A 16,341-nucleotide genomic window follows, 5' to 3' on the forward strand; every position below is an offset into this window, starting at 1 on the left:
ACGAAGTTCCAATTTTCTTTAAATCTTTCTTTATGACGTCCTCCCACCCCATACGGGGACGACCTGGTTTCCGTTTAGCCTTTGGCGGTTGGCCGAAAAGAACAATCTTTGGCAATCTGTATTACTTTGTAATTTATCAATTTAAAAAAAAATTCCGGTTTTTATTGAGAATGTAAACCTCAATAGAAGTTTGAAAAGCCCACTTTAAAAATTATTACTTTCTAACTAATCACTTTTGCAAATTTTGAACTTTCCACTGAGATGTTAACTCTAACATCCCGTCTTGTACAACAATGTTAGTGTAAAGTATCGTGAAGTATCAAATAAATATAAATTGTTTTACGAATAGTTTGCATTATTTTTTCGTTCGTAATGAATTCATAAATAAAAATTTTAAGCTTTAAGAACTTAAAGGTTGAAATTCTAATAGTACTAATATTTATTTTGATTCTGCTTTAAGCAGCCATATTTTTCATAGGCCTAGAAATAAAATGCTTTTTGAAGAAACCTCCCTTATTAGCAATGATTTGGCATAAAACAGGTTGTTCGAAAAGCAATTGAAATTAGACTCAAAATAAATAATAATGTTTCTTTAAATAGGGATTTGGGGGAGTACTCACTAAATGCTTTATACACAAATTTAATTAAAAACGACTTAACGAATTATATTACAAAACCAGTAAGCAATATCACTAAACCTGTTACAGAAAGACCTTTGATGTTAGCTACCAAAAAGGCAGGGTTAACATTGAAAGTTTATTTTTAACTACTTTTATTCCACTCGAATGAATTGTCTTTTTTCACCTCATTTGATGTACCTGTCATGATTAAACTTCCCTGAAGTAATGACTGTAGGACTGTTTTAAAAAGATTTGATTTCAATAATCGTATTTTAATGTGAGTTTCTTTTAGATTTTTTAATTTGTTTTGATGAGGACGTTCCTTTCATAGAGGGTCAAAATATTCATTTAAAGTTGACATTCCGCTGTCTTATAGACAGCGGATAGAAAGTGTTGACATTCACCTGTACGATATCCGGTGCCGCATATCCTGTAATTTTCTTCCTCACAATGGACTTGAGCTCCGATGCTACTAGATCTGCCTCAAAGTTTGCATTTTCCTTTAGCACAACAAATGAGTATATTCCTTCCCCCTTAACCTCATGCGGATATCCAACAACAGCCGTCTCTGCTATTATAGGATGTTCACACTGAAATTAAAGATAAAGTATTAAATGTTTTTCAAGTACAAGTTTGTAAATCCTGTTTTTTGTTTTTACTTTTGCTTCCATAATTGACACAGCAGAAGTTTCCTCTTCGTTCTTTGAAAGAGGAAAAAAAAATAAAAGCTTCCTCCACAAAGCTTCCTTCAACGTTTATCACCGCAGTTTTCTCTTCCTCCATGAAGTTTCCTTCAAAGTTTCATACAGCAGTTTTCATTTCGTTCTTTGAAAGAGGAGGAAAAATAAAATTCTCCTCCATAAATTTTCCTTCAAAGCTTCACACAGCAGTTTTTTCCTCGTTATTTTAAAGAAGAGGAAAAATAAAAGCAATGTAGTAAAGAGGGGAATCAAACTCAGTATTGTAACAAAAAGAGGAGGTTCACAGAGCCAGACGGTCAGGCAAAATGTAATATTAAACTTAAGTTTGTACTTTATATTATAAAATTACTACAGGGTGCCTATTTTTAGTCAAATACCACATCCCAAAAAATACTAATGGTCTATTTTTACTAGATGATTCTTTTATTATTATTCACTTGCATAACAGTTTCATCTTTGACAGTTTTACATATTTCATCCATTACGGTCTCATTTTAAAAGAGCACATTTACTATCAACTGAGCTAGTTTGTGGAAGCTACTTAAGATTAATCCTTAAGTATTAGTGTAAAAATTTTTTTGAAAATTACCCTGTAGATGAAATTTATCAGTATGCCACTGATAAAATATTACAGTTTCAAAGAACAGTGATCTAAGTGAAATCTATTTAGCTGTTCGGGCTGAATGCCAAGTATTGTGGATTAGTTTGTTTGGTTAATCACAATGTCAAAAGACAAAAAAAAAAAAATTATCCGTATAAGTATGAAGCAAGTACAAAAAGACTTTTTATAGATGACAATCTAGATATAAGTAAACCCAACTTAAACCCCATACCCAATCATTTAGCCTCAACGGAGGCAAAAACTTCATCCAATACCAGCCTTATTTTCAGACTCAGTAACATATTATCAATACTAAAGCTTAATTGAACACTATCATCCACAAAACTTGATAACAAAAAGTCTAATGGAACCAACTTGGAAACGGACAAGGTGGTACATCCCCCTGTATTTATGTCTTTCCCCTAAATTTAGAAAAAGTCTTTTCTGGAGGTATTTTCAATGACAAAGAACTTTTTCGGTATTTTTAAAAGGAAAAATTAAAAAAAATCAAAATTCTTCCATCCCTAAATTCTGGAACAACACTGACTACGTCATCCTCCATGCCAAGCTCCCAAGTTAGATTAATTGCAGATAGAGATTTAATACATTAACTCAATCTCTGAATAGTGATTGAGTAGTGAGAATAGTTTGATAATACATTGAATAGTGAGAATAGTGTCCAAGAATAGTGAGATTTTTTTTAGATTTTTTTGGCAGTATTTTCAATGACAAAGAACTTTTTCGGTATTTTTAAAAGGAAAAATTAAAAAAAAATATAAATTCTTCCCTCCCTAAATTCTGGAACGCCACTGACTAGGTCATCCTCCATGTCAAGCTCCCAAGTTTGATTAATTGCAGACAGAGATTGAATACATTAACTCAATCTCTGAATAATGATTGAGTAGTGAGAATAGCAAGATAATACATTGAATAGTGAGAATAGTGTCCATGAATTGTGAGATAATACATTGAACAAGCTACCATTAACGAAGCAAGCTACAGAACTGACTCTTGAGTAGCACCAGGATCTGTACCAAACTGATCTTACGTGTTTTAGAGAACAAATCGGATGTGCAACTAAAATAAGACCCAAACCACTGTGAATAAGACGCCATTTATCTATGTGTTCTTTATTTACAAAGTAGCATTTGGTAGTTTGTAGGATCAAAGGCTATTTCAAACAGTTAACGAACTGTAAGTAAGGACCGACTCAGCTCAGTAGAAACCAAAAGGTGCTTCTGAATTATTAATCTAAGAGTGAAAATTTTGGTTGGTACATCCACTGCCCTTTCTAAAAATGCACTGTTCTTCTCTAAAAACTTTGTCTACAGCATTTGTAGGTCTAAAAAGTATCATCACACTAAGTAATTTGCTTCCTATAGAAACCTAGCTAATGGCTCTATAATTACCACACTCACTTTTATCACCTTTCTCGTAGAAGAACTTAATTAAAGTTTTCCTAAAATCACTGGATACTTCCCCTTTTTCAAAAACCATATTTATAATCTTCAGCAGTTTATCTCTAACTTCGCAACAAATATATTAACTAGCCACACTATCAGCAACTGAAGCCTAATTTTTTTTTATCCTTTTGTTTCTATATCTAATTCTTCCTTGGAAAATAAATCTCCCTTCATATCCAAAGCGCCACAAACTTTTGCATTCTTTTCTACATATTTTCTTTACTTTTCTCACGCTTTAGCACATTCTATAAATGGTCTGCCCATCTTGCTTTTATTTATATCCCGCCACTAACTGTGGTTCCATTCCGAACAAACAGTTCATAGTATCGAAGTAAGTAAGCAATGACTCGGTCAAATAGTAACCGAAACTCTAAAAACCAAAACTTGATAACAATAATTGGATATCAACAGAATTGGATTTTTATCTTGATTCCGAATCTATAAAATTCTCTTAGTGCAATGTTCCCCGTCACATGCTATGAACATAAGAAAATATTCATAATTTTAAAAAAAGGAGGGTAAAACCACCGAGAAGTCAAGTAATCTTACTGAAAATCACACCATCACATTCAGCGTGTCAGAGAACCCTGTTACAAAGGTTTTAAAGTCCCATCTGCAAAAAAGTGGATTTTTGTGTTTTTTACAAGAAGAAAAATCAGGGGTGCGTATTCTCCGTGGGAAGGGAAGTTTCAAGGGGTGAGGTTTCACGTAATCATTTATATTTGTCTTACGTTTTCCTTGGCGACTCAGTTTTACATGTCTAGATGTTCTTGGGGAATCGTTCCTGGGAATGTTTCACTGGGGTTGGAATTGTCTGGGAGGTTTTTCTTTAGGGGGGGGGGGTAAAATGTCTGTTGGAAACATTGTCCATGGGGGGTTTTCCCGTGGGAAAATTTTCTATCAAGGGGATGGGGGGGGGGGTGGTAGATTAACGGGAAATATTTTCAATGGGGGGGGGGGGTAATTCTGGCATAATTAAAAAACGATTTGAAATTAGATTGAAAAACAAGTATTTTTCAAATGAAAGTAGACTATGGAGAATTTTCCAGCCAGAATTATTCAATGGAAATTTTCCGGGGGTAATTTTCAGCGTGGGTGGCATTGTCCAGGGGAAGGATAGGTCTTACGCAAGAGGAATTTCCTTTGGAGCATTTCTCGTGGAGGGGTCTTCAAAGGAGGGGAGAGGCGGGTTTTCTGGCACTACCAAAAAAAATTTCAGAAATTAATTAAAAAACAAGTTTTTTCAACAAAAAGTAAGGAACAGCTTTAAAGCTTAAAACAAACTGAAACTATGCCGTATACAAGATGAGCTATCACCTCCTAAAGGGCTCGTTATATGCCCTAAAGTTTGACTTTTTGTCCCCATTCTTTCTGAACGAATCCCCAAACTCAAGGGAAGGTTAATTAGAATAAGAAGTTTTATTAAGGGCTAAAAATAATTAGTGTGAAGACCAAAACATTGAGGAGGGTGCATTTCTCATCATATACGGAATAGTTTCTGTTCGTTCTAAATTTTAATGTTGCTTACTTTCAATTGAAAAACTTATTTTTCAAAAACTCATCTTTAAATGAGACATGCACAAATTAACTTTTTCCTCTAATTTTTTTTCATGCCAGTATATTATTTTACTACTAAGTTATTTGGCTGCATCTTCAAAACTATCAGCTATTTAATCCATGCCTCTGCTTCAAACCACCTTAATTCCTGTTTTTATATTTTCTTCACTTTTTTTACATTTCTCCTATTTTATATGATCCATCACTCAAATATTTTAAAAAAAAACCTTTTCTACTAAACTGAAAGCATTTTCACCAATATTCCTAGCTACTTTTTATTACCTATTCTCCAGAAAACACTATTTCCTGCTTCAAAAATTAATTTCTTAAGATTACTCCATCCATCTTATACTTTTTCAAATTTTAAACTTTTAAACTTTTAAAATTTCACTTTTTATTACCTATTTTCCAGAAAACACTATTTGCTGCTTCACAAAATTAATTTCTTAAAATTACTCCATCCATCTTATACTTTTTCAAATTTTTAAATTTCCAGTTTAGTATTCAACTGTTTCAGAAAAATTTCTCTCGAATTCTGATTCTGGAGTCTGCTAACACTTATATTTCCCGAAAGGTAGTTATCCTTCCTAAGTTTTAGGGTTAGAGTCATTTTATATGCTACTGTATGGTGACTTTCACTTTTAACATCAATGACATATACCTTAGATCTTGATACCATATCTTAGATTCTATATACCTTAGAATCTTATATCAATACTGTCAGTCTTCGGTTTACAATAACATAACCATAAGATCTCTTACCATTATGTACCATGTTAGGTACAAGCCTAAAACCCCAGCCATACATAAGGATACATGTTAAGAAAACAATTCTTACTTCATAGTATGCAGAATAATCCTAGTTTACACATTTTTTAGGAGAGAACCTTTATTTTCCCTTTTTTCTTGGTCGTAAAATTATAAAAAAAAAATTGAAAAAGAAATATGGATTCGACCGTGTTTTTATACTTTCAAGTATTCTATATATCTAATTAACCATCATCACCATCTAATTATTTCTCACAAAAACATGTATATAGACAAATAGTGAATAATTAGGTTAGGTTAAGATAGGTTAGGTTAGATGACGTTTGTTTAGGTTAGGTTAGGTTAGGTTACAACAAAAGAATATGGTTTCTACGTAATCGTTGTGAAGACAATGGGTGTTATGATTATAAGCCCACTGATTTTTATTTGGCTGTGACGGAATGTGGTTCACTACTCGAGGACAGGGTTCGTGAAATTGCGTCAAATAAGCAAAGTGAAATATTCGAAGTCCACTGAATGAATGAGAAAAATATAATTTACTATACAAAGATATATGACAAGAGTGAAGCTACACTCTACTGTAGAAAATGTGAGCCTGTCATTGCAGTACATCAAGATCAGTACACTGTGAATTCAGATAATCTACCTGCACTAGTTGTTGCCGACAAATACCTATACCTAGTAGAAGATGAAATCTAAAGAGTAGAAAAGTCGTTTTATCATGTATATAAATTTCTATCATTTATTAATAAACAATTTCACATACATTTTTAGAACATTTTATTCGAAGGGCACTAAAATCAATATTAAATACGCTTGTTAGTATATTTTCCACTAGAAAGTCGTTCAATCGATGTAAGTCAACGTAGATGTTAAGAAACTGATTGTAGCTATAGCCATCGCATTTTAAAGAGAAAAAGATTTGTGCTTGAAAGCAACATGTCTTATTCGCTAAATCTTGTACTCTTCGTTGATTTTGAATAATGAGTTCCCCCCTGCTTTCAATTAAGTTTCTAATATATAGAGCGAAGAATTTACACGATAGGCCAAGAGGATCAAAAAATTCAATATTGTTCGCTGTTTGAGAGATGTATAGCCAATAACTTGTCGTCAAAGTTGATGGACTGCTTTTAACAATGATTAGGGTATTGTTAACACTTGGAATTTTTTCAATAAAATCCGATGGTATGCAATAGGACTTGTACTGGGACATGTATGGATCCATTCTAAATACGTTGATTATTTGGTTTTTGTTCATGGTGCTAATTCTATAGAACACTGCCGTTGGGGGTGATTTCTCAGTAGGTTTCAAATTGACTCAGTGATATTAGCGTTGACATCTGCATCGGGTGCTGCTGGAAGTGTTTTTCTCAAAATGAAACTTGAAGGGTCCAGCTTTAGCCTTATGTCAGTTTTGAAATTAGGGGGTAACCTTTGGGACATATTGAATTTCGTATAACTTAATATTAAGATTGGATGATACTCTTGAGCCACATCAGTTGTCAACTCAATATCAGTAACTACACTTAACCGATATTTATAGGCTAGTGGTTTCCCCCTACACTCTTTATACGTTTTTGGTGTCATCATCATAAATTGTATATAGCGTACATAGTTTGATAAATTATTGCTAGTGCTCACCAATGTACAATTAATAAATACATTAATTTGTTTGAACAGGTGGAGTAGAAAACATTTCTCGCAGGAGAGACCATCGCCAGCATTTTGAGTTGTATTATCTGACTTTTTCTTCACCGCAACATTTAAATCAATAAATGTTGATGACAAATCAATGAAATAGTCTTCATTTGAAAATATTTGAGCGTTAAGCTTTTCCGAGAGGGGTTGTTTAGAGTGATCTTATTGAGAGTAGCTATACTTGTCGCAGACATAAACTTTTTAAGCATTAAACAGATTCGCTGATGAAGAAATTAATTAGTACAATTCCTTGTGAGTGAGATAAGTCATCTTAAGAGAAGAAATCGTTGTTTGATCTAAAAATCTTTTTCTTTTTCTTCTTCTGCTTATTGCTCTTCCTTACTTTATTCTTCAAAGTCCTTGTTGATGTCCTTCGCTTCCCCCCTGGGTGGAGACTGATGTGTGAATGACACGCACGCATCCTTTTCAATCCCTCCCCATTTTGTCGAGATTTTAATTGCTCACCAACGGCTCTTACTGAGGATCTAATATTTTCCCTAATACTCTCGTTGAAATTTTTACCCGACCCCCAGTCCTGTAGTGTTGAGGCAGAAAAATTTGATGCAGTAGGCACAATATATTTTCTGGCAAGAGTTAATGTATAACGAAATAGCCTAGCAAACCAGATACCAAGACCATAGCCAGACATTGTAGTACGCCCCTTGTAATAGTCCAATCCATTGCCTATTTGACGTGGACTCAAAGCATCAACATAGCAATAGATATCGGGGCAGACAAATGGAATTCTCCTATTGTTCATTTTAGGTGATTGTGCTATCGCCGACAATGGGTCGAAAATGACGTGTAATCACTGCTAAGCCTTTTGTTATTGCTAGAGGATCACCCAATTCACTTCCTAGTGTTAACTGGCAGAGCTCCAAATACGAAGTGTTTATAGAAACATACAGAAGATGCTTTATATTATAGTGATGAACAAGTTCATGAGTTGTTTTTTGTTCAAGAACACGTAGGAGGGGGACATTTGAATTACCGACTCTCGATGTTTCTACAAAATATGCATAGAGAAATATGCAAGAGTCCGAGGCGAAACCAGGTGGATAATCAGCAAAAATAACTTGCCCGTAAACGGTGCCAGCATTTTTTCCATTGATCATATTCTGTTTAAAGCCAAGAACGTCTCTCAGATTATCATTGAGAATAATTATTTCAGTGTCAACAGGTGAGGTAATGCAAATCCTATCGTGTGACATTTAATAATTAAAGTGGAATGTACCATTCCTACGATATGAGATTTTTCTATTGATTGTACGACACAAATCTGTCAAATTATCGTATTCAATATATTTTAATTTGACATTTGGATATTCGCTAGATTTAGGTGCTTCAACCCATTCATAGTTGACAGAGTGTCCAATCGAATGGTATAACTCTTATATCATACACACGATTCTTTCTCAGGATGTCATAAGTATTTTTGAGAATACAGTCGACAAGAGCCACTTCATACGAATCGTCAAATTTGATGGTGGGGGAGAGTTTTGTCCAAAAATCACTTGTCGTATTCAAGTCGTTGTAGAGAGGATCGGAAACGTTGGATATAAAAGCTACATAAAAATCATTGGGCATTGTCAATATCTTCAACACCGATGCAAGAATCAAAATCAGAGTTGTATCCTAGCCACCGAACAAGTAACTGATTCTTACCCCTGTGAGTACTAGTCTTTAATATCTTTTCAATTTGATAGATTTCACTATTATTTTAACTTTTCGTAGTTCCTAGTCATAAAAGCCGCCAAGAATCTCTTTATCTTTGGTATCATTCAGGCGATAAGTTATGGGCTTAGTTTCTAGGATTTTTGCCACTTTAAAAAGTACTGTGGACCACAAGTAATTCCCCTTGTCAAAAATATTAGTTTTTTTATTAATTCAAACAGTATCACCAACATTGAATTTTTTTTCATCTTGACGGTCGATTCATCAGAATACTGTTTAAGAAATGTGTCAATTGTATCATGATCAGAATGATGAACTTCCGTTGGCGTAGAGTTGGACAATGATCGATGAGGTCGTTGATTATAAATCAACATGATTTGATCTAAATCATGGAATAAAAGTCAGTGTATTTTTTAATGCACAATATTTTGAAATTAAAAGTCAAATAGTTCTTATCAACTGTTTGACCGTTACTACCTTTATTGGGTAATGACTATGATAGAACAGCGTATTATATATCACTAGATCTGTTACAATATGGGAATTATCAACTTCCCTTTCACGATCCGTTTGAATTTTTATATGAATCCTGTTCGAGAATACTTTCAATGGCCTGAGCAACTTCAATGCCTCTCTTTGATCGCAATGGAATTGTATATGCATAACGACTGTAAACACTGATTACAAGTAGAATGTACTTGTACGGTGTATTGTGACGTCGTTGAATCTCATCTAGAGTCAGGAGATCTGCTTGCACTATATGCAATGGGTGAAACGCTTTAGTTTTTTTACACTAATTAGCATAAATTTTATGACTTCTATGCAGATTTTAACCTGATTCATTTTGTAGATAGTCTTGTACACTTTTAGTGTGAACACCAGTGACTTTGGAAAGATTGGTGGGGGAGCTTAAACACCCCACCTCACCAATATTTTCATAAACACCTTTCAGAACTTCAACCATTTTGATCGTAAACACGTTGTGTAACGTCCACTACCCTTTAGTATGCTAGTTGTGGTTGGTGACATGATACGTTCTCGTTTTTTCCTCGCCACCATTGTCAAGTTTTTTCCACTAGGCGTGCTAGTATTTTACAAGATTGATTTAAAATCCTCTTTTTCTTCTTCTTCATGTTCATGTTTTAATGGTGTTGTTGTTGATGGTGCATGTTCATTTAATTTTTTTTAGAATTTGTCTATTGCTAATAAGACTTTTGGGGAAGTTTAATGTATTTAGAAATTTGTATAGATGAGCGTCAAATGATAATAGTCCTTTACGATTTGTAACCATGTCATAGATTAAATCAAGTAGATTATAGCTCTTACCCTGAATTATAATCCTTGCTCCATTGATCTTAACTTTAACATAATCTTGACCGCGGGCCAAGATAGGAACTAAGATAAGTTTTATTTGTTCCCGAAAATATATATGCCTTAGAATTAAAAATTTACTAAAAATTACAAATATACACAACTTCTTCATATGTGTTAAACCCACAGCCAGCTGCTGCGATTATTCTTTTTTTGATCAGTAGCAGTAGTTGGCTGCGCACGATAGACCTTATGTTTGTCCACTCGGCGAAGTGCATCTTGAAGTAAAAGCAGTTTTTTATCATCCTCAATATTCTCGTTGTCAAGGAATTTACTCAGATTGTTCTCAAAGTGTTCCACGGATTTGAGAGCGAGTTCTATTGGAGTCAATTTATAAGGTTTTGCCCTTCTCGAGAGAAAACTGTTTACGGGCCCGCAATTTTTGGCAATAAAAGTGGAGAAAAACTACTACCCACCTGAAGAAGTATTTTCTGTTTAAAACCCTTTCCTTTCCTCTTATTAGTCAATATACGTACAATGAAATAATGTTGCTTTGCCTGCTGCATAACTACTTCTGGACGTTGAACTTTGCCCTTGGTCAAACTTAAACAAATTTCAGATATTAGATTAATGAAATCATTGTCAATACCATATTTGAGTATGGCTTTCCTAAGTAAGAGTTTTGAAGCGCTTCTATCTTAAAACAGATTCCTATCTTCTTATAGTTTCTTCAGAGAAATCATAAAGAATAATATGTCGTTTTTGTTTTCATGGTTAGATATACAGTAATTTCATTTTTGAAAATATCTCTGACTGAACGAAAATCCTTGGGAGTATTTTGCTTCTGTTTCAATAGGATATAACCATAAGGTTTATTAGTTGCCTGATTGTATGCTGAGAGCAGAAATTTAGGGGCACCTGGATAGATTTGTTTATTGAGGGTTATTAGCGAGCTAGAATCACGAACAACTCTGTAGATGATATAGTAGGTGCAGTTCAATGCAAGTGTTTGCATACATTTGCTCTGATGAAAGAGATTGTGTAGAACCAGAGTAACGGAAATCTGTTCATGATGAGAGTGAACAGTGAACAGTTGTAGCCTTTCCTGGGACCATTTTTCAATAGATTCAGCCAGATCGTCAATGATCAGCCAAGAGTTTGGTTCAATAATGCTGAAAACATCAAGTCCCTGTATGAATTGTATCTGCACCAATCCCATGGTGGCAATTGCTTTTATTTTATCATATGACTTCTGCCAAATACTGTAACAAAAGTAAATTTTTTTCGGTTTTTCCGCAAACATTTTATCGCAATTTTTAATTATTTTATTTAAGAGTGTTGTTTTGCCTGACATTGAGGGCCCACACAGAAACGATCTGAATGGTGTTTTAAATTGATACATGTTCCCTTCAACAGTTCACCTAGACAACTAACTGTAGACTATAGCTGTCTAATGACTAAATAATTTCCCTACTACTACTACTACTACTCAGTTCAAGAATAATAATAATGAGAAGAAGAAGACGAATAAAGAATCATATTTGCTTTTGTTATGTGCATACAAAGTAACATCACTTAAAAAATACTACATTGAACATGAAAGCACATTAAACATGAAAAAATACACTTTTTAAATTTATTTATAATAAAAAATACAACATTTACATAGGCACAGAGAAAAAAACACTTAAATAAATACACTTTATTTTGTTAATTTATTCATAGAAAAAATACAACATTTATTAGAATAAAAAATACAACATTTACATAGGCACAGAGAAAAAACACTTAAATAGATACACTTTTTTTTTATAGAAAAAATACAACATTTATTAGAATAAAGCACTTTTATTTAAAACATTTTAAATTTTGTGATTCCCCCCCCCCCAGGGGGGTGGCCGAGGCGGCAGTTGGGGGCTCGCTGCAGTTGGCCGGAACGTGCAGAGGGAAGCGCCGCGGCTCGGGAATCGGGGGGCCCGCTGCGGCGGGCCCGGGCCGGGGGCAGTAACGACTAAAAATTGCTCTACCATGCACACGCACACACACAATGAAAAATGTTTATGATATAGAAAAAAGAATTAAAAAGAATTTAAAAACACACAATTACCCAAAAAACCCTCCCACCCAATTTATACTTTTTTAAATGAATTTAAGTAAACTTTTCTAGATAAAGCTGTTTTATTTACTCTTTACATTAAAAACGGTTTGACATTAGATAATGCACGTGTGCTATTACGTTCACACCAACCACAAGTAAAAATAATTGTTCCGATATGGCCGACATGGCGTTTTTCTCAACTCTAACTATGTAGATTTTAAATTGTAAAGAGCGAATCGCCATGACTTTCGCTCTTGGCACTAAACTACGTTCCACACAGTTTCTATACACACTCCTGTCACAATTATTTTTTACAAAGTGTGTAGGTACCCCCTTGCAAACTTGTTTGATATCATTGCTGTGCGTTTCCACACAGTATACCTTCGGACCAGGAAACACATCACTGGATATCAGATCACTACCTGTTTCAGATTTTAAAATTAACAATTGATATGGGGCCCGGCCTTTCAGTAGCTCTGGGTAGAGGGATTCTTCCCATTTAGTTTAGTCCATTTATGAGCTAATGTACTAACCATTTTTCAAATCACTTAATAGATTTTCAGTTTCTACTTTTAACAAGAGTGAATCTGTGTCCCGGTAATACACTTGAACTTGTCCCTTAATCGTCTACTGAAACTCGCTCACATTGTAACAAAATTAAAACCTGATTTTCTTGGATATTTCAGTTATCGTACTCCCACCTGCAATATTTTTATGGAATAAAATGTTTCTTTTCTTACGATGTAGGATTACGCTATTAGAGCCTATGATTGTGACCGATGTGAAGTTTGGATCTACGATGATTCGAGCATAATCTTTGGAATTGGTTACAATGTCGCATCGACTTTTGTTTTGTACGCTATCGCACATTTTATCGAAAGCTGAGTTCAAAATGAGTTTATTGACTTCTTTTTCAACTTTCGTTTTTGCTTAAGAAAGTTTACTGACAAAGGTGTCGCTAAACATTTTCATGTAAAGCTTTTGACCAAATTGGAGGGTTCTATGAAGCTTTGCAACCTTGAAACTATTGGAAGCAATCCATTTCAGTAGCATTTGATTAATAATGATATTCCCCTTCGGTTTGAGGTCTGAAATTAGTTTTTGTTTTGTATGTACACAGTGTATACTCCCATATTCTAATAAATATAAATTTTATTTGCTCAGAGAGTCAATACCAACCGGTCTATTTATACTCGTAAAAAAACAGTATATTAAAGAGTCATTGATTTCAATGGGTATTTCACTATCAATTCAAAAAGAACCACCCATGTGCCCCTTTTTCCTCAATACTGGCAATATCGCGGAAATTTAAAGCAAATGGGTTGTCAAGCCATTTAAAATAGCCACACTACACACAGAAATGAGAAATTGCCAATGGGTTCAGAGAATTCATATCCCAAAAAACTGCGTCCGACTTTTAGTCGGTGTGCTGTCCTGTCGGATCAGTTTTGATGATACGATCCCCGTGAAAAAAATATCCATCCCGCATTGATCTCTCTACAAACAGTTACTAATCCATATTGATAATCGGGATTAGTTCTTCTTTGCTGACTTTAAGTAAAAATTCCATCACCAGATGAGCAGGGGAAAAATAATAACCTAAATCCAGCCAACAGTCACCAGAGACTTTATCCATATTCTTGCCCACAATATCCTAAAGAGTGAGTCTGTCACTAGCCAAATATAGTTTACAATAATCCCACTCATTTTCACATTTATCCTTTGCCCAAACCCTCTTAGAAAAGTCGTAGTCGTTATTGCAGCACTCACTCTCAGGTAGAAAATTGTAAAAATCTTCAAGGGACGGTAGTGACACGTCATCTACCCTCCAGCCAGAGTTGTAATAATCATATGGATATATACCCTTACACGTTAGTAAATCATACATTTCATCATCGGGAACGCGCTGTTTGAGGAGAGGGAAGTTATCAAAATTGTCACTTTTCTGTACCTGAATCAATTGACTTAAAGATTTGGGGAAGAAGCTGAAAGAGTCTAAAAAACGGATTTTATTCAGGCACGTTTTACCATTGTCAACTGTTTTCCACATGAATTCTAGTAGCAGTAGCTTCTTTGATGGTTTGGATATGATATTATAGGAAAAAGAACCATCTAACCATGCGTCATCTACAACTCCACCCTTGACAATATAGGCCATCACCTGAAGAGTAAACTTTAAGTCGTACTTGGATCTGTGTATAAAAACAGGCATAAAATATTACCGTCTAACATTGCAATTGCATAACCGATGGGTTACCACCCTAAAATTATTCCCTTCTGATATAATTTCCTGCCATAATTAATCATGACTGCTCATCTTCCTCCACTCCCCATTTCCAAAACCATCTTCCAATTTTTCCTTGCAAGCTCAAGACATTTTATGGTTTCTAATGGCCGCTATGTCATCTGGTGATAAGAGCTTAGTATAGTTTCTGTACAGAAGGCATGACATTGCCCCGTTCACTGTTTTGATTAGACTGACCAATGCCAAGTGCATGCAGTCTTCGCCGTCACCCAACATATCAACTAAATCCAGCCCTTGTATGGTATTATTGGAATCTTATTGTGAATAGGCATAAGAAACCAATATGGCTTCATGTATTTTAAAGAGATTTGAATTTAAAGGATCGCACACGTCTGTCAGTTTAGTCTCACACTCTAAAGTTGTCGTATTGTTCTGCTGGAGTGTCTTTGAGAAATTTTTAATACTTAAGAAAGCTTTTTCTCCACCTAGCGTCTCCAAAGGCTGATTTCCATTACGTTTCCAATGTTTCATTTGATACTTTTACTGTAAATAAGAGTGAAATCTTTAGAAACATGTGGGACAGTGATAACCCACCACGCTGTTGCTTACCATCATTTAAAATCATACTCATATCCTCTATCGGATTAAAATGACCAGTTGAATCAGAGAGTGTGGACGGAGTTCATAGAAACCCTACCCAATGTTGCACCGATTTAATTGACGGAGGCCAAACTGGTAATAATAGACCCGTCTTATTGGATCTATAGACCGCCTGAAATTAGTCCTAATGCTTTAACACCGTTACAACAGTCTTTAAACATTCATTATCCTGCTAAAAAATATCTATTCCTTGTAGGTTCACGGAACATTTACCTTTTAGAAAATTTAAATATACTTTCAGAAACTTTGAACTCTCCCTACCATTAATTGCCATTTCATCCAACTTTTTCCTAGATGCATCTATTCGAAGAGGTCTGTATGCTGCAATTAAAAATGCATACTTGAAACACTGCAGCTTCGTATCGAAACAGATTCGTTGTATCCCACATCCCTCTAAATCTGAATGATATTTTAATTCAATTGCCCTCCATACCTTATGTTGCCCACATCTTAAATTAAAATCCCTTTTGAATCTACAAATACTAACGTTTAAGCTTTCAATAAATAAAACCACAGACCCACAGCCCTCCTTAAAATAATTTTCCCATTTGCGTTGAGTACTATTTGCCCAATTAAGAAAAACCTTTTAGTAATTTTATAACTTTATGCAAATCTCCAAAAAACCTGTGTGCAAGTATCTTGGATAATTCATCATCTACATGTTCATTAAAAACAATATGTTTACTGCTCTTGATGCTTTTAAACTGACCCCCACTTCCTACGCTCGCAGCCGGGGTTTAAAACATGCTCGACTAATATGATTCTAAGAATGCATAATGGCCGAGGGATCTGTTATTACATCCCCCAGAACTATAGATTTGAAGGGATCAGCGAATTTGGTACTGTAGACCTTTGTGTGGTGCAAGGCAGAGCTGGAAGGAAAAAGATATGGAAGAGGGGGTAGTGGTGATGTTGCTGTATTACTACTACTAGCACTAGGTGTAT

The 16,341-nt window shown here is 34.7% G+C and overlaps 1 protein-coding gene across 1 annotated transcript in view; it reads right to left on the reverse strand.

Moving 5' to 3' along the window:
* LOC148953455 (acetyl-coenzyme A synthetase 2-like, mitochondrial) overlaps positions 1-16,341 on the reverse strand; it is a 69,553-nt gene that overhangs the window by 9,692 nt on the left and 43,520 nt on the right. Inside the window, exon 6 of the mRNA XM_089087965.1 lies at positions 1,025-1,210. Coding sequence (XP_088944091.1) covers positions 1,025-1,210 — 186 coding nt within the window. The remainder of the gene's footprint in view (positions 1-1,024; positions 1,211-16,341) is intronic.

Source organism: Artemia sp. Qi Xiang Cuo, chromosome 4 (assembly GCF_049724085.1).
Source record: "Artemia sp. Qi Xiang Cuo chromosome 4, ASM4972408v1, whole genome shotgun sequence".
Taxonomy (NCBI): Eukaryota; Metazoa; Arthropoda; class Branchiopoda; order Anostraca; family Artemiidae; genus Artemia; species Artemia sp. Qi Xiang Cuo.